At 37.8% G+C, this 25,478-nt stretch overlaps 1 protein-coding gene across 1 annotated transcript; it reads right to left on the minus strand.

The window, feature by feature from the left end:
- BMX (BMX non-receptor tyrosine kinase) lies at nt 1-25,478 on the minus strand. The gene is made up of 17 exons (XM_072347424.1): nt 25,341-25,478; nt 24,238-24,342; nt 22,171-22,252; nt 20,939-21,058; nt 19,165-19,226; nt 14,445-14,623; nt 11,096-11,155; nt 10,146-10,200; nt 8,662-8,741; nt 7,891-8,018; nt 7,394-7,468; nt 6,686-6,857; nt 5,654-5,870; nt 3,977-4,041; nt 3,017-3,135; nt 763-920; nt 1-75 (listed from the first exon to the last, which is right to left on the minus strand). Exons 1-17 carry the CDS (start codon nt 25,476-25,478, stop codon nt 1-3), a joined length of 1,890 nt encoding a protein of 629 aa, XP_072203525.1.

The raw sequence follows: 25,478 nt of genomic DNA on the forward strand, positions 1-25,478 counted from the left end.
TCAAGGCCCACTGTCTTCTCTCAGCACCTCAAAAAATGATAGAAGCTGATGAAAGGCAGGACGCTTTTCTGGCAGCTGGATGAGGCAAAGATAATGGATAAAGTTATTTAGTTTTAAATGCATGCAGAAATTTGGAGAGACAGCGGTGCTTAAGGGACAAAAAAAAAAAATAGAGTTATTTTTTATATTTTTCTTCTGTTGTGATTTTCTTTGCATTAACATTTTTCTCAAATTTCTGCCAGTAATATGTTAAAAGACTGTCATTCATCATTGCCATTTCATGGTATCACCAACAATATGCCAAAGGGATTTTGCTGTGGGTGAGGAACAAGTCATGTTCCATATACAACAGACTAAAATTTAGTTGAAGAGAAACAATAAATCAGGATAGTTCTTGGCATAGCAGACACATCTCTCAGGATAACATTAGCATGATAAGCATTTGACTCCTGGAAGACTCACAGGTGGAATAACCCACTCCATCAAGGGCATTTTTTTTTTTTCATTCTACTTCAGCTATCTAAAAAGATAGAGGTCGCCTCTAAATTAATTAAGTTACTTATATATGAATAGAAATAACACAAATTCTGTGGTGGCTAAAACAGGTGGGAAAAATGGCCGTGGGGAGGTACGATTAGTTATCCTGTAATCATTGGAATTTAACTGAGAATTCAAATTTTAGGCCAATAAATTAGTGAGAAGAATCTTTGTTTATTACACTGACATTGAAATGCATTTTAATGTACATGCAGGTACACATACCTCATGCCAGCAGTTGTACATTATCTGGTAGGTGATGTCTGAAACCAATTGCGGTCTATAAAGTCTGTATCCTTGAGAAACTTTCTCAATCACCTGCATGTTATCGTACAGCTCATAGGGCTGCTTTCCCAAAGTGAACACCTCCCACATTAAGATACCTGCAGAAGTATCCGCAGCAATGGGAAGCAAGAAACAGAAGATAAGAAATGAAAACCAAGAAATATAAGAGAATCCTTTCCCAAAACAGGATGCATGTGTAACACATAACTGATCAGACTCCACGGAGAGTAATGGCCAAAAATACAAACATCCCCTTATATAAGTGTGTATATGTACACAGGCAGATAGAGTGTTAGAGAAGGAAAAAGAAAATGACAGTTACAGTTATGCATATTTTTATAGAATAAATCATAATGAATTTTTTAATGATCTTTTGAAGTGAGTGAGACAAAGTTCTTTGGTATCAGAAAGATTCCCAAATGCTTTGTGGTCTCTACTGCACATACATATGAAGAATGGATTTTAATGAAGCAATAGAAACACTGGATAGTATAATAATCATTAATTCATAAAGACTCCTTTGCTCAAAACTATTTTTCTTAAAACTAAGCATATGTAATAAAGTTAAAAAAAAACAAAAAAACAACAAAACAACGTGAAATATTTATTGATTCACAATATAGAATCATTAAAGTTGGAAAAGACTGCAAAGATCATCTAATCCAACCAGCAGCCCATCACTCCATGCCCACTAACCACATCCCTCAGTGCCATATCCACACAGTTCTTGAACACCTCCAGGGACAGTGACTGCATCACCTCCCTGGGCAGCCTGTGCCACTGCATCACCACTCTTTCTGAAAAGATGTTTTTTTCCTAAAATCCGAATTTATTATTAATACTGGAATTATTATTGTGGGTTTTTTTTGTTTGTTTGTTTGTTTGTTTTTTTGTTTGTTTTTTTCCCAAGGAGAAATGTACTTCCCTCCAGCTTAAAGATCGGAGCTTTGTAGTGTCACAGTGTCAGAGTAAAACAATACCTGAATCTCACCTTTCCCTGATGAGAGCATGAAACAGCCAAGATTATTTGTGCTCAGACATCTGTTTTTGGGATGTGACTACCTTGCTTCATTTCTTTAGCCCTTCAAAGACTCACTAGTTTAAATCAGTCAAACCAGGACTGACAGATCCAGCTCTCCCCTTGCTTCCACTGCATCAGTGGAGAGTGGTAAAATGAGAAAAGACCCTCTGAGTGAACATAGTGTTTTCCATTGAAGTTAATGCTGATATTGAAGTTAATGACAATAATGCCCAGAGTCAGGATTTCATCCATAAGAACAAAAAGAATTTTTTTCACCAGCAATTCCACCTTTTGATTTAATTGAATATATTATAAAAACCTTGTGAAGGGCACAGTTGAGCTGTTTGTCCACCAGACACATTAACAATATTGGCTAAAGTTGAAGATACTAGCTAAAGTTAAAGAAGAAGCATCACATTTTGGAAGCACTTACATCTGCTCTATTCAGTCTCAAGGACAACAGGTTGCCAAACTTCCATCAAATCAGCAGCTGCTAACATCATCTTACCGCATGAGCAAACCCATGTAAGTGAATTTAAGTCCACTCACAAATGGCTCCCTTTTCCTTGCTGCTTTTTTTTTTTTTTTTTTTTTTTTTTTTTGGACTTTTAGAAACACCGAACAGACTCTGGGGATTTTTAAATCATAGCTTGAAAACCACTGAAGTGGAAGTTCAAATGTTTGAAATTCCTGCATAAATGTATCTACAAATACATTTTGTTGTCTTTTTTTTTCCCCAAGATGCAGTGACCCAGATACTCTGGCACAGCTGGCCCATGAACAGTGTCCATTCTGACCTCTTAGACTAATAGAACAGCTCTTTGATTTGGGCAGCTAAGGTTTATGTTCTTCAGTCAAAGCTGCTGTTTGATCTCCAGTGTCAACATTTCCCTTTAGTGCATCATATAAAACACACTTAAAGCACCTGGGGAATGGTCAAGGTTTCTATATAACTAGAAGAAAAAACCTTGGACTAAAAACTCAAAAAAAATCCTATTTTGATTCATAAAAACATTAATGAGAGCATAAGCTGTAATTGCTTTTTACAATATTTCAGCATGTGTCAAGTATTTTCATACACTATATCCTTATCTTATATACTATATAAGATAAGGAAATTCAAACATGATAACATATACTCATATGTATTTATATGCAAAATTCCATACATACCAAAGGCCCATACATCTGACTTGCTGCTAAATTTGGTGTAATGAAAAACTTCTGGTGCTGACCACTTCACTGGAAACTTGGTTCCTAGAGAACTTACATACAGATCATCCAGGACATACCTAAATTGGAAGAAATGAACTTGGTTGTGGCTAGTTGAAGGAAAATTCTGGCCAGGAAAATCCCAGATGGAATCCTAAACTTCCAAAGGATATGTGGTAGAGACATTAGCTGTAATCAATAGATCAGATAATTGTTATAAACGTATTAGAGAAATAATCATAGAATCATAGAACCACAGAATGGCTTGGGTCGGAAGGAACCTCAAAGATCATCTAGATCCAACCCCTCTGCTGTGGGGTTGTGTGCTGTGCTTCCTGTTGCAATGTCACCTTGTGAAATACCTTGTGCTCTTCAAGCTTGAACTTTCTGAGCTGCAGTATGCATAGGCCAGTGCCTATGGTTATAACATCTGACACTGATGAGTTTTAATTTGCTTCATTGTCTTTGCAACTGCAATCAGTCATAGTCAGCTTTTAGGTATCTCTTATCCTCCTCATCATCACCAGACTAAGCAGTGCTTGTCCCCTCAGCCTCTCCTCAGAGGACATGAGGCTGCTCATCCTCTCCCACTTCCTTCTACTGAGGCTGCTGATGCATGTGTTTAGTCCATGGATCAAGTGCATATCTTCTAGAAAATGCAAACTGAGATTTTCTTAACAAATTTGAGTAGTGAAATCTCAGCTGTGTCTATCCTCTAAGCATTGAGTTTTTGAGACAGAAAAGTGTCTTTATTGAACTCCATAATAGTTTAGGGACTAGTTTATGGATAGGAGACACAAAAAGCTGTAACACACTGTGGCTTAACTTGACCAATTGCATGTTCTTAGCTAATCACGCTACCAGTGAACTATAGATACACTAACACCATAGCTCCACAAGGCTACCAGTTCTTTTACTTACCTCGTCATCCCGAAGTTAGACAGCTTCACAGTAAGATTGCTGTCAACCAAACAGTTCCTCGCAGCCTTTGGTAGAAAAATGAGAAAATGGATGAGTAGAAGAAGACTAAAGTGGAGGAAATAATGTCACATTGTAATTTCTATCCACTAACATTTCAAAGAATAATGAAATTCTTTGATTAAAGCAGCTAAGTTGGAAATTGCAAGGGATTAGTAAGTAGCTCTCTCATTTTGCTTTTGACTACTAATTGAAAAACATTATTTATCATTACCTCAGCTTTACAAATAAGGATGCTGAGAGATGAGTAAATAGAGGTGAGAAAATCACATTCACCTGGACAGACAGCAACAGATCTAGAAACTAAACCCAGTCTTTCGAAGTGCATCCTTTTTCGTAGTCTCAGAATTTACCAAGGCATCAAAAGCAAGAAGGAAAATGTTGATTTGATTATCCACAATGCAGTATAAGCAGAGTGGAACAATGAAAATTTATAGAAACAGCCTGGCTTATGAAAGTCTCAATAAGCATATAGTTCTACAAATGATCACCAGAGAACACTTCTCTAGAGTTGTATTTTCTGTCTCTGCATGCTCATTAATTTTGTGATACACTTTGAATCTACAGCTTGAAATCAAGCACATGTTTAATCTCTGTCTTCCCGCAGTGTACAGAAGGTTTTCAGAGACTGACTTTGTATCTACTACTTGAACATGCTACCCACGTTGTGTCATTCCTCATTTCTGAAGGAGAGTGTGAAAATTAGTGATGTATGGATTGAACAACTTTGTTTGCAAATAGAAACAATTTTTTGAAAGCATCATCAAGACAGCATTTACAATAGTACCTGAGGAGATGAGATCCCTATTGGAAAATTAAGCAAATCTATAACATAAATTATTATCAAATATTCCAATATATTACTGTCTGGAGTTAGAAGTCAAAATACTGCTATTGACTCTGAAATTTGGGTTTGTTCACTTTTAACAGAACCAAAAATAACTGCTTATTTCCCCAAAGACTTATGCTAACATTTTTTATAACTATATTTTGTATAAAATTTGGGTCCAGGACCTTGAAATGGCTGATCCTCACATTGAGAGCAACTTGAAATACTTTCTTGAAAACAGTAACTTATAAATGCATTTAAAAGAGAAGGCAACTGCAGACTTTCAAGTTCTCTTCCTGCTTGTAAACTCCCATTTATCCTAATAACATCCATATTTGATAAAAGAAAAAAAGCTCCCAGTTAGATAATTTAGAGATTTATCCCTAAATACAGTACCCCATATCTTTAATGCTGCATCTCTTTCTCCTGGAGGACTAGGCCATGAGTTCAGATTGAACTTTTTGCTTTACTGACACTACAATTGAGCTGCAAAGTGCTGCATAAATCCCTTAGCCTAGAGCCCAGACATGCAGGCAGCACAGTATGCAGTGCTGGGGGCCTGCTAGCGCAGCTCTGATGCAAAGAGGTTAGCTTGTGGGCTGTTTACATGTGTCTTTAAAGCTCCTAGCCTAGAGGTGCCTTGTACTGAGCCAACGAGGTGTCTCTGCTCTGCAGCTGTTTTACTTTTCAGGTGAGCGCCAAGCGAGCCAATGCAGCCAGCAGTGCTCCCGAACTATGGGACAGAACTGCCTCTGCCTTTCCTCTTTCACTTCTTCTGTGGGATAACTTACCAAATCTCTATGTATGAGCTGACAGCTCTCCAGAAAAGCCATAGCATCACAAACATCATAGCAGATTTCCAGAAGCTGAAGGGGCTGTAATTCCTTCCCATGAATATGTAGGTAGCTGAGCAAACTGCCATTTGGCATATATTCCATCACTAGATAGATGGGATACAATTTTGAGCATACTCCATACAGTCTAACAAGTTTGGGATGATTAAGTTTCCTGAAATAAATACAAATAAAATAGTAAGAGAAAGAATAGATATAATTGAGCATTCAGTGAATTTATTTCTTCAAATATTAATGCAGCACTCTCTGAGAAATTCTTGAGAATGAACACAGTTTTATCTTAGACTTTAAAGTATTCCTTTTCAAGAGAAACTGAGACTCCTGCTCATTACTGTGAACCTCAGTACTGATGATAACCAAAAGAAGTATTGATGACATATCAACTTCATAGTCAAAATCTCCAATAGGATTTAGTGGAGAAAATCTACAGCCTTATTGGTGGGAGAAAATGGAACCGAGTGTGCAGGGTGGTCCCTATACTCTTAAGTTTTTTACTAAAACCATGCTGCAAAATTTTCAGATTAAGATCAGTGATTATATCAGCCAGTTGACAGGGAGGTAGTGCATGAGTTATCTCACTCAGGACACGGGATAAGAGAAATGTTCTTGAATTCGTGCGCTTAATATCATTTCATGAAATTTCACCGGACATTCTAATACTATTATCAATTTGGATTCAGAGACTAATACTTCAAATCACATCTTTATATTTTTGATGTTTCTCAGTCATTCACTGCATTCCTGTCTGCAGGATGGCAAGAACGGCCTTCTAATCATTTCTGCATATGTGCTAAGGAAAGTAGTTTTAAGTGACCTGTGTGGAACCTCTAATGTTTTGGTAGAGACATTAATGTACATAATATTATTTAAGGCTATTTTTAAGAGGAAATTCTTTTTCCGGTGTCTGCTTTGCAGTACTGATTAATGTTTGGAGAAATCATTGTTTCCAAATACATAGGCAAAGCTTACATCATGGTCTGAGCTTCTTCTACGAATTCATGTTCTGTCATTACTCCCTCTTTAATCATCTTTACAGCCACATCATACTGTCCCTTCCACTTTCCCAGATGCACTGCTCCAAAATGACCATTTCCCAGCTCTCTCAATGGAACAATTTCTTCTCGCTTCAGCTCCCAGATTCCTAGCAGGACAGAGAAATTTCCTTAAGTAAAAAAAATAAACAAATGCAATCACATTGTCTGCCAGGTGTATTGCTGCTGTTTTCTCTGAAGGGCTACAAAATCATGGTGCACTGATGTAACAAACCAATCTCTCAGCTTTGCATTTGAAGGACACTAGACTTCCTACTAGTATTGTTTTCTAGTGCTTAGGTCTAAGCCTTATAAGCAGTTTTGAGAAAGATTTATGCATCAAACAATAAATATTCCTATAGGGGATTGAAAAATAAGTATGATTGTGCCAGTTAATATTGCAGAGGGGGAAAAAAAGGGGGGGGGGGGGGGGAAACTCACCTGATCTTTCATATTCAATATAACATTTCACATAGATGTCTTAAAAAGGCATAATATAAATGTGATGTAGGCAAACTAAAATGGCCACAAAACAATGAGTTCAAAGATTCTGCAACTTTTCACAAGTCTAAAAGAAGTAAGTCATTATTTTCTTGTCTTGTTTTTATTGGTGGCCAAGACTGACACTATAAAATTATTTTCCTACCATTTCCCAATGAAGCTGTTGCTGGGACTTTATTTATTTGTGTAGATACCACGTGCCGGAGCCTAGGCACCATACCTACAAACAAAACCCATTAAATATCTCAATAACTCTGTTGAATCAAATAACATACAGGAAATCAATACACAATCACAAACACACATAACATATTATAACCGTGCAGGTAAATACAACAATTAATAGCAGCTTCATCATGCCACAAGACTAAGCACTTCAGGGCATTCTAAACATTTTTTTGAACAATAAAGTATCCAGTAAAAAAACCCCAAAAAGTAGCCAGTAAAGTACCAGAAAGCACTGTACGGCAAAGCAAAGCAACTGTTTCAACTGTGAATATGGTATCTCAGGTCCCACCCAAATTTTCCTAAAAGATGCCTCAACATTTAGAATATTCAGCATTGGAAGTTGTTTGTGTTACCTCTGAGGAACGCAGAAGACTAAACCACAGCCAATCAAGTAGAAAGAACACATGGGATTACCTGCTGAGTTGTGCTGGTGGTAGTGTATCAGTTTGGGAATTGATTCAAAACACTGATTTTCAGTGAGGTAATACTTATTCTCAGGGGTTTTGTGCACATAGTAATGTTTGACTGTTCCTTTTTTAATTCTGAAAAACACAATGTAGTACTGTGTATGTTAGAGCCTTGCAAAGTGCCTTCCAGCCCATACTTTAATAGATTAGTTAGTTGTGGAATAAACTACAACAGTCCAACTAATCAAATAACTAAATAAATAGCAGATCTGATCAGGGAGACTGTTACATTTTCCTCAGTCATATTTATCCGCTCTTTACACCATCTGGCTATTTAGAGCAGGCTGAAGCACATTGCAGTTTTACAATGTAGCTTGTATTTGTCTACCAACATTTACATCCACAGCCAATAGCTTTCATGTACTGCCCTCACAATGGCTCTACATCTAATTCTGAACACCTATGAATAAGAGGACCACAGTTAGAATTAGTTCTACTCTGCCCCAGAAGTCAACATTTTCACCTCTTCTTCCACTTTCTAGCTTCTACCAAATGCTTCCCTTCCCTTCCCTTCCCTTCCCTTCCCTTCCCTTCCCTTCCCTTCCCTTCCCTTCCCTTCCCTTCCCTTCCCAAGAGCCAGTTCAAATAACCAATATGACCTGAAATTGTCTGTGGTTCACCTTCAGCACAACTCAGAGATTTTGTTGGAGACAGCTCACACCCAGTATAATTCCCATTGTATCCTGATCAAAAGGATACCCATTTTTTGAATACTCACTCATGAAATTTGCTGAGTACAGACACAGTATAAATTCCTGCCTGGCTAGATTTCCTCACCACAAAAGCACCTTCTTTCCCCTAAATGAAAGAAAAGAGAAAAGAAAAGAAAAGAAAAGAAAAGAAAAGAAAAGAAAAGAAAAGAAAAGAAAAGAAAAGAAAAGAAAAGAAAAGAAAAGAAAAGAAAAGAAAAGAAAAGAAAAGAAAAGAAAAGAAAAGAAAAGAAAAGAAAAGAAAAGAAAAGAAAAGAAAAGAAAAGAAAAGAGAAGAGAAGAGAAGAGAAGAGAAGAGAAGAGAAGAGAAGAGAAGAGAAGAGAAGAGAAGAGAAGAGAAGAGAAGAGAAGAGAAGAGAAGAGAAGAGAAGAGAAGAGAAGAGAAGAGAAGAGAAGAGAAGAGAAGAGAAGAGAAGAGAAGAGAAGAGAAGAGAAGAGAAGAGAAGAGAAGAGAAGAGAAGAGAAGAGAAGAGAAGAGAAGAGAAGAAAAGAAAAGAAAAGAAAAGAAAAGAAAAGAAAAGAAAAGAAAAGAAAAGAAAAGAAAAGAAAAGAAAAGAAAAGAAAAGAAAAGAAAAGAAAAGAAAAGAAAAGAAAAGAAAAGAAAAGAAAAGAAAAGAAAAGAAAAGAAAAGAAAAGAAAAGAAAAGAAAAGAAAAGAAAAACAAGTTACAAGAGTCTATGAGGTTGGGATTCACCTCACTGAGCTTTAGACTTCTACACTGGAATGTCCATAGATAAGAAAAGATGTGACTCATCTGACGCCTTTTAAGAACTACTTTAAGACAAGGCAAACTATGCCTCAGAAATATTTATTTCTCCCCATAAAAAGGGGGTCTAGATAGATGGTTGTGGTACCCCAGTGTAGATGTTTAAAATTAGGTGAGTTGTACTCCATCCCAGCCTTGAATCAAACAGTGTACCATTTTGGTTTGATACACGCACAGATTTACTGCAGGGTAAACAGGAAGTAGTTAAAGTTTCTCCTCCCTTGTATCCCTTCCAGAGGCAGTTTGTGACCAGACACTGCTCCATACATTCCATGTGAAGAAGTTCTTTCTCTGCTATACTTAGTAGCTTCGTATAATTCATTAGACCAAACTCAGTTTTTCTTGCCAAAGTATTTTTGAATGGTAGAATAGCTAGAAAGATTTTCACTGCATATCAATATATTTGGAATATTTATTTATTTATTGGTGATATTCCAGTCCTAACTTTCACTACCCACTTTTACTTCTGTTAACAGCTTACCACACTAGGTTAGATATTTCTTTTTTTAGAGTTCAATTTTGGGGTATATAATCTGCTCATCTGTGCAAGAGCAACAATGCTTTAAGAAATTTTTGGAGATCTGTTTATCAGTACTAATGGAGTACAAGCAATGTGTTATGCAACAGCTATTTGAAGAGCATCAGCATCCTCTAGCTACACAGTACAGCAAAGACAGAAACTTTTCATTGGCTATTCACATGCAAGCAGTAAGGGATATATAGTACCTTCTGATAGAGCAGCTGCTCAGATTGGGCACGGGAGATACCAGCAGCATACCAACTGTAAGAGAAGTATTAGGCTCATTACGGACAGGCTAATTTCTGAGTAAGGCACAGCAGCCTCGTGAAAAATGCCATAAATTGTAATAAACGGTTTTAAAAGCTAGAGTTGGGACTTGTCCTGCATGTGTAATTTTAGGCCATGATAAAAGAGAAACCACTAGTTCATCTGGTTCCAATGGACTTCTATAACCTTGAGATATCTGAGCCCATCTGTGACTCTGGCTTTTTACAGTAAACCCTTACAGGCAGATCCTTCAGTTCTGAAGTTCTATCAGGAGCTCTACCAGAAGTAGCTTGTTTGTCCTAGATCAGGACATGTCCATTTCCCTAACAGCTGTGTGTCACATGATTTCTCCTCTAATCTTCTGTTTTTCACAGTATTTGAGCAAAGTGAGAGGTCCCCCGTGGTGGAAACAAGACAAACATGTTACACCAGATCATTCTGGGGAGCTCACGTAAAGCCTTTTTAACAAAAGTTCATTTTATGAAGGATCCTTTTATTAGTGTAGGAGACTGATTTGTCCAAACACTTGTCTTTTTCCTGTCCAAAACCAAATTCATTCCTACTGCTGGAAGCCTGTGACCAGTGATACTACTGATGACCTCAAAGCTGATAACCCAGAGAGGTGGTGGATGTCCTGTCCTTGGAGACATCTGAGGTCAGGATGGACATGGCTCTGAGCACCCTGATCTTGCTGTAGGTTTCCCTGTTCATTGCAGGGGAGTTGGACTAGGTGACCTATAATGATTCTACGATTTTATATATCTAATTGTTATTATGAATATAACATAAGTATATGGAATGTCATTGTTCTCTGTATGTGTAGAGTGAAAATACAACTTCTACCTGAAGAATCTCTCAGTTCTCATGAAAATATATCCTACATACTCACTCATGCTGAGCCAAGCTCTGTTCTTCTGCTGATGTGTACTCACTGACACTTGAGTTTTCCCTACAAAGAAAAAACAATACACTGAAATGATGAAAAATTAGTCATGAAAATTGTTTTCCTCAGGTTAAATGCCACAGTGCATATATTTTTGAGTAACTGTTTCTATTGTGCCCTGTTCCAAGGTGAATATTCAAAAAATTGAGATATATTTACTTCTCTAGATTTTTTTCTGACTTGCTAAACGCTTAGTCAACCTTTTCCTGCCACTATACAATGTGTTGGAAAGACAAATATGCTCTGTACATGCTGTAGCAAGTAATGAAGCTGCACGTCTTTACTGAATATATGAAGAGATTGCATCTAGCACTTCAAAATTTACATGGAAGACTTCCAGAACTGTACAACGCTAAACTTCCCAAATAAATATTTTCAGCATGGCAGACAATAGAAAGAATTCTAAAACAAATTATTTTGCAAAAATAACAGTGATTGCACTTTATGCTGCCTTTTACAGAATTTAAAAGAATAGTGGCTTTGTTGTTGTTGTTGTTTTGCTTTGTTTGTTTGTTTGTTTTGTTTTGTCGTTGTTTTTAAAGTAAACCTCTGGATCCTATCTCGTATGGTTTAGTATAAGAAAATCTGTGAAACTTCTTTAAGGTTTTCATTCGAACACTTTGACACACACTTAATGCTTACAATGTCACAGCATTAAAGAAAATCTTTACCATAAAGAAAATTCAAAACTGACTTAGAATAAAGCTGGACTCGTGTTGCTTTGTACTGGAATACTCACATACAAACAAATGTATGAGCATGCTAGCAAGGGAGACATTTTAAAAATGAAGTAAGAGTACAAAGACCAAAATCCCAGCATATTGAAGACAGTGGCAAAAACCTACTGATTTAAATGAAAACAGGTGATGGGGGAAGAACTGATGTTCTTTGCATTAATCATCATAGTATCATAGTATCATAGTATCATAGTATTGTGCGAGTTGGAAGGGACCTTAGAGGTCATCGAGTCCAACTCCCGGGATTCGAGCCCTCTGTGTAGCAGAGCGGCACTTCTACCCCCTGCTCCACAGGGGGGGATTCGAACCCGGGCCCCCTGGTGTTGCAAACGGGAATTCTACCGCTGCGCCACCAGAGGCACACAGTATGAGTATGAGTATGAGTATAATGTATGAGTCAAGAAGACAAACTGCATTTGATTCTACACCTTGCAGTAAATTATATGCTTAGTACTCAGAAGGTTATTTAAGAAGAAAAATATTCAAAAAAAAATTGTCCAATCTTCTCTAGAGTGGAGAGGAGAACATTTAAGCAGTGGATGGCTGCGGAGTGATTCACCTTGGTTCATCATCATTCAGGAATAACTTTCTCAAGTAAGTGCTTGGTACAAAACCTTCATTCCTGCAAAATAAACAGTTCACAGTTCAGCTATCGTATATGATTATGTCTTAAAACTGGTCACTTAAAGTAGGAAAAGGGATTAATCAGATATACACTTGTTAGAATGCCAGAAACAGAAGTGCTCATGGTTAAAACATTTCTGCTTTTTTTACATGACATGGAGAAAATACAGAGGTAATTTGTTTTAGAAGACTATATTTCAATGAATTATGCTTTTCACTGTTCACTGAAATGGCTTATTTCTCAGTGATTGGCATCATCATATGGGACATTGGAGCAGCTGTTCAACGATATCATTACATGCCATCTTCATTGCTGTGAAAAAGGATGCCAGTGACTAACAGACGCCAGCAGAGTATACAAAGTCAGACACAGAAAATCAGCAGGTAGGCTCAGTGTTCTTTCCCACACAGCGCCAGATGTAGTTGAGAAGCTAAGCTAAGTGAGTATGGGCAACTGAGCTAGCATATGAAGCAGCTGGCAGCGTGGCATGTTGGACTAAGTTAAGAGGACCATAGTCATCTACAGTGGTAAGAGAGTGGGTTGTAGGCTGTGCCCACCAGAAAAGCAAACAGAGGGAGTAAGGTGCATATTTGCATATGAATGGATACAGAAAGGAGGGGTTTCTTCACCACAGATCTCAGTGGAGCAAGAAGAAATCCAAGAATGCATGAAATCTGAAACAGGTAACTACCATCTGTTTGTTCCTACTACATTCAAAACTCCAAGATCTTTGAAGTTTCCAAACAGAACTTTAAGATTGTGCTGTGCTATATATGGAGTTTGTCCTTGCAAAATGCTGCAGAAGCCTCAGTTTCACTATAAATGCCCCCCATTCTCTTGATTTCTTTTTGCTCTTTCATTCATCTCCAGAGCCCTCTGCTCAGGCTCCATTAGCAGAGCTGCCTGTACCATACGCATTTGCATAGCCATCAACTTTCCAGTGATGACATTTAGCAGCAAATCTCAGCTTACTGATTTATTATTGTCTTTGAATTGCTGGGGTTGTATGCTGCTTTCCTAACACAAACAGCATGCCAATCCTGTCAGCTATAAAATACAGACACTTTAACTTCAGGTTGATTTATTTGTTTGCTTACTTGCAGATGTAAACTTAATCAGAGAGTTATGAGTGGATCAACTAATTCCATTCTTCTCCAAACCAGTTTGGATATCCCTTCCACATTTCTGTCATGTATGTAAAATCAAATTCAAAGAGCATCCATCATGAGACAGACAAGAAGTCGTATCTCTTCCAGGCAGCTCCTGTTTGTTGTGTTGCCTTTGTTTCCAGCATACTCTGAAAGCTGTTTCTTATTTAATGACTTGGGAAGCGATTTTCTTTTCTGCCCCAGCTGGATATTAATGAAAAATATTGTATTTTAAGCAGTCAAAGGGGATTCTTCCAGTTGTGAACCTCAAAGAGAATAATTTAATGATTCTGTTCTGTGCTGGATGGAACTGTTTCAACAGTTCTCACTGGTCTCCCATGCTGCCACTGATATTGCAGTAGTGACAGTTTCAGTCTAAAGATGAGTTCTGCATATGTGAGAGGCAAAGTCTGTGAGGAGAGATGTTTTCTTATTCACTGAAACTAAATAGTTGGAAATAAATGGCCAGCTTCAGAGTGCACAAGACCTTCTTCAGGTGCATGTCAGAATTAAAGCCACTGGATACTACAGGCAGTGACTGCACATAGGCAGTGACTATAGTAAATCTCACCCAGTCTGGCAGCCAAGGATGATAATGAAAATGGAGTTGTACAAAACACAATGAGGCTTCTTTAAAAAGGTTTAAAAGCTACTAACAGTTCCAAGCTAACATTAGCTCTATGGATCCTGTAAGGTACCAGTACTGCCTGCAATGCTGTGCACATGGGTGAGACACTTAGAAGATCACAATCATGGAAAAGAAGTATGGTGCAGTGCATACTTACCCTTCTAAATCTCTTACTTTCCACCAGGCAAAATCTTCCTCTTGCAATACGTGGTATTTATTGCTTTTGACAAGACGGATATCTGAATTTCCTAAAGGTTCATAGTTGCATTGAGCCACAGCCATATTTAGAATTCCCTTGCTTGATGATGCAACTTGAGGCAGGCTTCTACGTCTCAGCTTTTGAAGACAAAAGAAGTAAAATGATAGAGAGATACAGCACAGAATACAGTAAGAAAAGATAAGCAACATACACAATCACATGTATCTTCAAAATGAATAACACTGTTAAACAAATTAATCAAAGCTAGGAAGATAGATAGGCACAGGCAAGCACCTTTTTTTTTTTCTCATTCATGTAGGACATTCCAGAAACTGATGTCCATATTTGTGAAACAGGTAAAAACAGAGCCAGGATCTATCACCCATGGAGTGCAGGCTGACACAGCTGTCACAGAAAGTTCTCATTAACAAGATGACATGCACTCCTACCAAAAGCTTAATATCATCTGAAGCTGACAGCGTTTACTGAGCAATTGCAATACATGTGCATTAGGCACCATGTGAGCAAACGATTTTACTATAACTAAGTGCATTTGCATCCTTTTGTATCAGAAAATTCCAACATAGCATCACAGTACTGTAACTTACATATATATATATTAATGACTGTTGATCAATATTAATAATTACCATAAAGCATAAGATACATTAATCAGTCATTTCTACTAATCCCTAAAAGAAAAAGCTACACAATTCTAAATTGTCTCCTAATCATCTTTTATTGACCATCTTGTATGTTTCTTTGCTAAGCTTATTAGACATAAGGAACCCCACTTCTTGGTGACAAACTTTCTCTATGCAGATTTAAACAAGTATAGGTATATAGGATTCCTCTTCGACCCTCAGGTGAAATGTGCCTTCCTACAGAAGTCTGTTTCTATCTATCACCACTATTTGTTTAGGAGGTCTACAGAAATAACTTGGATGAGAAGCCTGACTTTAAAATTAGTTTGCATGACTCTAACTATAGGCAAAAAGGCACCTTAGACTCAGGCACTGAAATGCATTTAGAAATTGGAGAAATGTCATAACTGAGAAAATCAAGGCATTTCAATTCTGTAAGAACAGGGAAAACTACATGTGAAACATTGACAGCTAAAGATGGGGTGAAATAACAAGGACTCAGAATAAGAGGCTCCAAGTGCCAACTATTTATCTTATGCAATCATTTTATATTGAAAAGCACCATAATGCAATATCAGGTAAGAATGTCAAGTGTTCTTAAGCAGGCTGTGATTCCTTTAAGTCAAATCTTAGTAACCACGGCATTGTGTGCTTTCTTGTTTCATCTTTATTGATATTTCTTTACTTAATTTAAGCAAAGAGAAACCAAGAAGCCAATTGATTGACTCCATGGAGCCCGAAGATATACAGGATCTTTTCTAGTAAACACACTGAGTCTCAGACTGATCTGACTGAGGTCCCATGGTGATGCTCATCTGTCAAGAACAGAATCCTCATTTGCCTAGACTTAGACATGTGATTCATCAAGCATTACTGCTTCAGCACAGGAAGACTAGTTCCAGTTGGCCATGTCTGACTACTGTGGAAGGGAGCTTTTAGCTTGAAGGCCTTTGTTAAACTTAGGCCTTAGGCTGTCTGCTTGTTTTGTGGATAATGACAGAAATAGAGTGGCCATCAGAAAGAAGGAGAAAACTATAATGCATTTTCATAAAAGCATCCAGTAATGTTAGAGCAAGTAAATATTTAGTAAATGTATTTATGGGCTGATTTGAACCTCTGAGATCTGGCTTTGGTAATTTTTTGAGATTAAACTGTTCTTTCTCAATTCCCCGTTTTGCTTATGGAATCATCAGGGTGTCGTGCTTTGAGGGAGCTTTCATCTTTTTGTGAAACAGAAGAAAGTGCAAAGTGTTGGCCAAAGTAAATGGCAGAAATAATTATGATCAAATAAAGGAGTTTTGTTTTGTCCAACCAGACGGGGGAAAGATCCAGCCAAAGATGAGCACATCAGATTTGCATCTCTTTGGGTTTTACTGCTGGATTTGTACTTGTCTTTTGCAACATTTCTGGATGGACTTCTGCACAGCCTGGTACAGATTAATGTTTTTATTTGTGTCCTTACATAATGCTTTCCATATCCAGCACTGGTTGAAAGCCCTAAAGCCTATACTTTCCTAATAGTGTTTGAATACACGTTGTTGCTTCCTTTATGCTAACAAAGATATTATTGTGATTTCCACATTGATGACTTTATCAGCACCGTCTAGAGAGAGCTTTAGGTGACAAGCTGAGATTTAAGTGTGATGGGCAAATGTGATATGCCTACTATCTGCAAAACCATGTTCCCACAGTACAACTGGAGGTATGTGCTGCTGCATCTACTTTTCCAAAAAAACTGTCCAAAAAATTAGCATGAGGAGATATGTGTGTGCACTCAGTGGGCTTCTACCTGACTTAGAGAAAGTATTTGACATTGCAAAGACAGTGCCTGTCAGACACCAGCAGAGATGAAAGTGTTTCTAAGACAGATAGATCCTGCTTATCAAAGCACAGAGGAAATGCCTACTGGTCCCTCTGAAGGCATGGTTGTCACTCGTATTCTCTGTAATAGCACTACCCTTTAGGAATCAGCTCTTCTGTGGCAACGGTTCAATGTTCAACTGATGAAAGGGACAGAGACATCAAAGGTGTAAGCTGTAAAGAGAAGAACTGGTGCCTCTGGTCAATTGAGGAAGGAGAAAAGAAACTAGACTTGCAGAGACTGGAGAGACAAGGGATATGAAATGGGAGGTAGATGGAAGGAAGATTGGCAGTCCAGTTGTACCTTTGATGACCAGTTTGAGTAGGTGAAATTACAAAGTAGAATGTGCTGAAAGCTTATAGAAGTAGCTCTGGACCTAAATATAGACTGCTGACTGCTCCTCACCATGAAAACTCAGTATTAGCCTTCTAAATCCAATCTGTATGATACTGCTTGGGGAAATGAAGTCAAGTTGTTCTAACCAGATGTGGTACTTATTATATTTACTGAAACCGTTTTAGAAGTATCAACCTTAATACTGTCACGTTCCTGCATTTTAAACTTCCCTTCCAAAATAACACCTTTGAGATCAAGCAGATAATGAAAATAAATCATAAAAGCCTAGCAGAAGCCAGCATGTTCAGCAGAACATTTGCATGACTGATGATCTCTCCAGATAGACAAAGCATCTCTTGATGGAAGCCAGGCAAAGCAGACCACAGAATTCAAAACAAGTTATGCTGCTGCATGTTCATAATGCCATTACTTTCAAATATTATTAACAGAAAAAAAAAAATACCAAAAGCTTCTTTGATCATAGCCTGTTTTCAAGGCTTTATTATTATTTTTGGAGCTCCATTTTAGAGCTCATGGTTTTGTCTTGTTTCTCAACAACATGCAGTTCTTAAAGTCCTAGTTTTTATGTCAATTGTATACATAAGAATTCAAGCTTTTCTTCTTCTTCTTTTCTTTGTTTTTTGAAGTTTATTTCTGATCAACAAAGAGAAGCAAGGAAATGGGCACAGGGTGCATCCAAAAGATGCAAACCACAAACCAGACGACAAGTGAAAAGAAGGCAGGAGACACAATGTTTAAAAAAATGTCATGATTTTAAACCCAATCTAATTTACTTTCGGATGAGGTTGGACTGGTGATCTGAGAATATGCAGACCATTCTGCTAGCCCTTTTTAAAATAGATGAAGATCAAACGACATTGTTCTCTTCTATTTCCTTGCCATTTTTACCTTCACTTCACAAAACTTAGTAACTTGGATGAGCAGTGAAATTAAGGTCAAAGGTAGTAGGATAGCCCTTACATTTGTATAACAGGAGAAAGATAAGTTACTCGGAAAGTAATACCTCCTATTTATTGTCATGGAAACTACAACAGATAAAAAGAGCACAATAATACTATTTGATAGCGGTATTTCTGTGCCATTTTGTCAGACTGCCCTTCTGCTGCCACCTATCACAGAATATTGGCAAGAAGGTTCAAACTCTACTGCCACATCATCACCAACTGCCTCTGACGTCATGAGTCAACATAATAAAACAGGAAGCGTTAGTTTCAGAACACAATTTGTAGAAGAGAAAATAAACTTAGAAACAGATCTTCCAGTCTCTGCTTTATTCTTACTCCTTTCAGTCTTTTCCTTTTTCATCAAGCTTGTTAAGTGAACTGGAAGTGGCTGAGGCTTTCAGCACACTGAAGAGGGAGTTATGTTCTTCCTCCTGACATGCTACTGGACACCAAATTGCAGTGCCTTGATCAACAACTGCTTGCATGGGTTGAAAGTGATAGGATAAGGGGGTATGGTTTTAAACAGACAAGGGAGGTTTAGGTTAGATATTATGAGGAAGTTTTTCACTCAGACAGTGGTGACTGGAACATGTTGCCCAGAGAGGTTATGGAGGCATTCGAGGCCAGGATGGATGTGGCTCTGGGCAGCCTGGTTTGGTGGTTGGCAACCCTGCCCATGGCAGAGGGGTTGAAACTAGGTGATCATTGTGGTCCTTTTCAACCCAGGCCATTCTATGATTCTATGATGACCATATATTAGAGACTGAGGCCAACTTCCAGTGACAGCCTGCAGTTCTCTCATGTTATAGCACCCTCTATCATCAGTATATAAAGTCTTTCTCTACAGGTTGATACTGAGAAGTCTGACCTACCAGCGTTTGAGGGACTGGAGGCAGTGGTTTCACAGACCAGGTTGAGCAACATAGAGTCACATCTGAAAGACAGGATTAAAAAACATGCTGTGAATATCAGCAAGAATTTATCTCTTGATGCTTTCTCCTTTGCAGAACTATACAGTGGCAGCAACACTGACATTTCTTTTCCCTGTGATAGAGAACTGCTTTAATTCAGTATTTTCCAACTTCCTCTTAATTCATCTCAGTATCTTTTAAAAGTCCATAAACCATTGTTTTCATCTATGCCAAGTGTCTGAAATAGGCACTTGTAGTCTATGAAGTGGTCATTAAGAATACTGCTTTCCACTACCCAGCAGACAGAAGACAAAGTCTGTCTGGAGTTTCCCCTACACAGGCAGTCTCTCCCTGTGCTCTGCATGTCTCCACTAGCAACTTCAGGAGCTCATTTAGGAACAAACATAAAGTAGACACAGCACAATATCTTGCACGCATTATTATCTCTGGCAGAAATGAAGCGTTCAGTGTATCAAAATACTCCTTGTAATTCTTCTCTTGGATAAGTCATCCATGGCTGACAGTGAGGTATTTCCTTGTCTTTACAACTGACTGGGGGTTTCATGGCCCTGTTGGCTCATGTAACAAGCTATATGAAGCTATTCAAATTACTGTTACAAAACAGCTGACAGCTCTTTGCATTAGTCAGTGTCCCTTGAACTGTACTAAGAGCAGATAAGACTATGTCTTTAATTCCATTTTTCAAAAGCAAATGCTTCTATGTTACTGGGAGTGTCACAGACTCAAATCAGGTTCCAAACTACGCACACCTAGAGTTTTTAATTTGGCTTTTAATTTTGGGTACTTACATTTTTGATTATGTCATCAAATGCTCACAATCATGTTTTCATCATGATTGAAATTAGTAAATCTATGAGTGCTCTACATTCCAAATAATCCAGCTTTAAAAAACTGAAACTTAATATTCATAATTCCCAGTTCTGTTTTCTTAACCTGAGTTGGATTTCCCATTAAGCATGTATACAAACACGACAGAATTCCCTTTTGACAATATGAAATCTGGGAGGGCATTATTTTTTAGATTTTCCTCTCTGAGTCCTCATAGATAAAATATAGCAAAACTCAATAAGTACAACTATTTCTATAAAAACACTTTAGAAAAGAATATTAAAAGAAAAAATATCTATGCTTTGCAAGTTGAATCACATTGTTTCTACTTGTCCTATCATGGGAACCTCATGATCTAGAGATCTTAAGCATAAAGAAGAAAATATTTCCATTTAGATTATTTTTGGGTAAAAATGTCACAATCTTCTTTGACAAACACAACAGATATCATTTAAGTATTTACAGAGTAGAATTATTTGAGTTGGAAGGCAATCCAGTCCAACTCCCCTTCAATAAACAGGAACACCTACAGCTTGGTAAGGGTGCTCAGAGCCCTGTCCAAACTTACCTTAAATGGATCCAGGGACAGGGTATCCAACACCCCTCTGAGCAAACTGTTCCAGAGCTTCACCGCACTTATTGTAAAAAACTTCTTTGTTATATCCAGTCTAAATCTCTGCTCCGCTCTTCTAGTTTGAAACCATTTCCCCTTGTCCTATCAGAACAGACTCTGCTGAAGAGTCTGACCACTTCTTTCTTGTAGCTCCTTTCAGAAAGGGGATGGGACAGACTCTTTAGCAGGATAAGTATTAGTTCTCCCATTTAGATTTGGCATATAGTGAAAAGCATCAGAGACTAGGTAAATAGAAACAAAAGAAGACATTACATTTCTCCCATGTCGTACATCCAGGAGCTGCTTTACAAGTCTGATTGCAACAGAGAAATCTCCCATTGGTGAAGAATCTTCTATGGTATTTGCTTAGTAAATTGGTATTTTCTTTAATTTCTGGAAAACATAAATGAAAAAAACAAGAAAGAAAACATGGATATCTGCAACACTGAAATCTTCATTTTGTTCAATAAAACAACATGCACTCAACTGTGGGACCTCAGTAATTATTGACTCTTAGCACATCCTCACATTTTATACTCCATACTGTTTTTTCCTCTATGTTATATTTCTTCACATATGTACAAGTCTGAATTCCACACCCACCAACTACCTCTTCTTTTGACACTTGGGTGTCAAGAAAGACAGTGAAGTTCTATGAAATAATCAACAGACAAAGTAGGCTCCATCAGCTATGATTACAAATCATGTATCTTACAAAGATCTTACAATCAATAATAAAAATAATACAACATTTTTTATATCGAAATATACTGAATATTTTCATAGAACTACCTACTGTAAGAAAACAATACTCTGTGAAACTCAGTATCAGATACCCAATACCTGAAACAGCAAATCCAATCTGTTTATCTGCTAAAATATATCTAACATTTAAGCATGCCTAAGGGAAATGCTATCAAAGGAACATTTAGTTTATAATCGAAGCATTGCTTTACTCTACAAAACTAGCCCTGGTGCAATTATTGTGCTAGTGGTATATTAGTTCTGCAAGTCATAACAGCATTTTTTACTTCAGAAGACAGCTAAAAGAAATCTAGGATGAGTAGAGTGAGACTTTAAAAACTGATTGCTTCTGGACAGGGTTCCAAATCTCCTGAGGTGACCCATTTTTAACCCTAAATCTTTGAACATGTAATAGAGGACAGAAAGGATCAGACACCTTTGGTGATCAGTACTTTAAGACACTTATTAAAAGGCATGATCATTGCAAATGTATCACTCACACAATCTTACTCTTTGCAAATTTAATTTTAAAATATTTTACTTTGGTATATCAAAACTCTATTAACTTTCACTGGTTGGAACGTATGATGAAAACGTACTTGAAAATACCAGTGCATTTCAACTACCCAGATTTCAAGTATGAGTAAGACTTAAAACAGGTGAGAATGAGTTGCATAAAATGATAGAGCAGAGTACTTTCCTATCTCCCCTGAAGTTATTTGGTTATTTGCATACACTGGCACACAAAGGGCTAGTGTTACCTCTATGCAAAGCTGCAAGCCACTTGTTCCGTCTCTCTTCATCAGGTGCATAGACATAGAGCAGGCCATCTTTGTACACGATCTGGAAGAGGTTGCCAGCATGGTGAGAGTGTGAGACACAAAATCTTCATGCCAAAACTTGGGAACCAAAATTAGGCTTTGAAGATTTGCTGATATCAAACTTCTACAACTTACTAATGTTTTTTGGAGGTCGTATGTAGTACTGTCATCACATAAGCCGCGCGTATACCGCCTTAATCACTGTGGATCATATCCAAAAGAACCACTGAAGAAAAAAGGGGCAGCACAGAATATTTATAGATAGACCTGTCTTCTATATACAAAAGACCTTACAATTCACAAAGAAATTCCGTTTTCCATTTCAGTTTTTCCAGACTCCTCTTCCAGCTTCTGGCTGCTGTTACACAGGCCAGTGCCTGTCTCCAAGTACTCAGAAACAAATACTGAGGCAGAATAAAAGCTTGGGGCAGTTTTGGATCAGGGAATTCTGATCCAAAGGGGATGCATTCATACTCTGTTGCCTTGGATATGTTAGATCAGCTGCCTTTGAAAGCAAGTAACTAGTATCCTCAGCTTCCCCACAGCAAGTAGCCCAATAAATTAGCTATACAATATGAGCAATCAGCTTATTATTCTTGTGTTCAACATACTTTCTGCTAGCTTCATTTCATTCCTACCTAATAATTAATAGCATCTGCTTTGCTGTTTGGGTGATACTTAGTATAGGTGGTGTGTGTGTGTGTGTGTGTGTTAAGTCCAGGGCTTCCTTTCCCTTGTGTACATTGCTTTTCAGTCATCTGTGGTGCATTTCAAGTATTGCTTTATTGCTTTGTTTGTACACTGAAGAGCACTTGTCATTAAATGTGTACTCCCTCTCGTAAACATAGTAGGATGATCAATCCATTTTCTGTCTCTTTAGCTATATGGTGGAGCTCTGTGAGCTTTTCTCTTTAAGGCATGTTATCCAATCCACTAGACACTTTGAAGCCTCTCCTCTGACCTCCCATCAGTTTGCAACATCTTTCTTGAATTAGAGCCAACAGAACTAGACTTAGTATTTTCCTGCAGATCACAGTAGTGTCAAAACAGTGGCAATACAGCCTGCCTGCTTTTATTCAGTGTGTGCCTCTGTCAATGTCTAAAGATGCCATTAGCTCCTTTGGCCAGAGCTTTTCAGAGATAGTTTCCCAGAATGGAGACCCCATCCTGTGATTGCAGTATTCTTCCCACTTCTCTGAGTTGTGAATTCCTGAGATAAACACAATAATTCAACACAATGGCACCATTCACTGCCATAAAAGTGGTAAGAGAGAAGGGAAAGGAAGAAAGGAATGACAGTTAGGAGCAAGTAGGAAGTGAAAACCTGAGCATTTCTCAAGAGGATGCCTTTGGCCATGGCAATTTTTGCAGAGTCACTGATTAACACACTATCAAGCACCTGGCTGCGCTGCTCCAGGTGGTACTCCAAGGGGAACTACAGCCTATCTGTGCTCACAGAACTGATACTGATGGAGGCTCTGGGGAGAACGTGCTGGGGAAAGAGATAAAAAGTAACAAATCTGAAGTTACGGTTTCCTTATTTAATTCCTGAACAGTGCTTTGTGCAGCTACATCTTCTGGTACATGCACACAGACTCAGGCCTAAGAATAGTACTCAGGCAGTCTTGGGTCAAATCCTCAACTTGGCATTGGGCAAAAAGATGGGAGTGGCGATAGTGAGAATTAAAATGAGATTTTTTAAGTCCCTAATTATGCCTTAAAAATGTCATAACCACATAAGTGTATTGATCTATGTATTAAATCAAATATGATAGAAATTTGAACATAAGAGAAAAAATTCTAGACCCAAATTTTATCCCAGCCAAGTAAAAACATTTTAACAAGGTCATGACCTGAGTAATAAGGACAGATTTTCTATTTTTGGGGAGTATGTATGGCACTCAGCCGTAACAGGTATTGGCAACTGGGGCAGGAGTGATCAGTGATATCCTAGGATGATTTGAACATTTCACATGAAATGAACATGAAACATATTTCATGACAAACCTGAAAAGGATATTGTCTCGCAGGAGGTGTTGATTCCTCAAGATTCACCATCTCAACACATCGGATTTTCTCAATCTCAATACACCCCTTTTTCCTTCCTCTTTTCTAAGAGAAAATAAAGCAGATTGTAACCTAATGTTAACTCAGTATGGAGCATTCTAGATTTACTGTCCTGTGAAATTTCATGTCTCAAGGTGGATAATTCACAGCCTCAAGGCTGTTAAATTTTAAATGTAACAAAAAACATTTTTGGTGCCCTAACCACATTTATATATCAATCAAATTGCTTTTAAAGTCAATTACAAATTACAGGACATGGCCCTACATCTGAGAAAACATCTGCTGCAGTTGTAAGAGTACAGCTGCAGAAGGGGAATGAGGGGAGAAAGAAGAAGGAGGAATTAAGTGGAAGACACCTTAACTGCAAACCAGAAGCCTAGCTGTGGCATCTGTATTTTTTTGCTAAGGTGCAGGAGCATATTCTCAATGGGCTTCCATGCAGGATCCTAATGAAATATAACTCACCAGAGGGACCCAAATGTACTAAAGTAACAAAAACTTTGAAATAAATTGCCAGGGTAATGTATTTCCATTCCCAACAGGAAATCTTCTGAGTGAAATCTACCCTCGTGTGATGCACAGTCAGTCTCTAGAAATCGATAGCTTAACCATCTGCTTTATACAAATGAGGGATAAGATTGGGAACTAATTATGCCTCACACAAGTAATTTCTGAAGCCACTTATTTACATCACTTCAGAGGGAGACCTGAATGAGGAAAACATCCCTATTCAAGACAATATGTAAACATATGCTACTGTTAATTACTTGCTTAAGTTCTGTTGTCTTGCAAAGGATGCAAACAGATGCTCAATGGCAAACATAGCTCTAAGAGTTGTTCTGAACAGAGACACTCTTAAGCATGCAGTCAAGTGATTTCTTGAACTGAAAATAGAATTTGTAACCCTCTAATTTTCCAGTTTTACTCAAAATGGAGCACACCTGCTTTTCTAATGCATCGCTTCTAATCAAGTTTTGCACTAGAAGAATGAGGTGATGGTTGGAATATCTTTGAATAGTTTACTTAAGAAAATGAGTTTTTACCTCTTTGTCATATTCATAATAAGAAAGGCTGGTTTTTGTCAGAACAAACAACCTTTTCTTGTAATTAGCTGGTGACATTTTTCTCTTCTGTTGTGACTTCTTTAAAAGCAGTTCTTCTAGAATGATCTTTTTCTCCAT

This window comes from Excalfactoria chinensis, chromosome 1 (assembly GCF_039878825.1).
Source record: "Excalfactoria chinensis isolate bCotChi1 chromosome 1, bCotChi1.hap2, whole genome shotgun sequence".
Taxonomy (NCBI): domain Eukaryota; kingdom Metazoa; phylum Chordata; class Aves; order Galliformes; family Phasianidae; genus Excalfactoria; species Excalfactoria chinensis.

Coding starts and splice junctions, on each gene's coding strand:
- BMX (XM_072347424.1), bottom strand. CDS start 25,478: ATGGAGAAAAAGATCATTCTAGAAGAACTGCTTTTAAAGAAGTCACAA. Junction 4,042..5,653: donor AGCTCATACATAGAGATTTG/GTAAGTTATCCC, acceptor TTTCTACCAAAG/GCTGCGAGGAACTGTTTGGT. Junction 921..3,016: donor GTCAGATGTATGGGCCTTTG/GTATGTATGGAA, acceptor ATACTTCTGCAG/GTATCTTAATGTGGGAGGTG.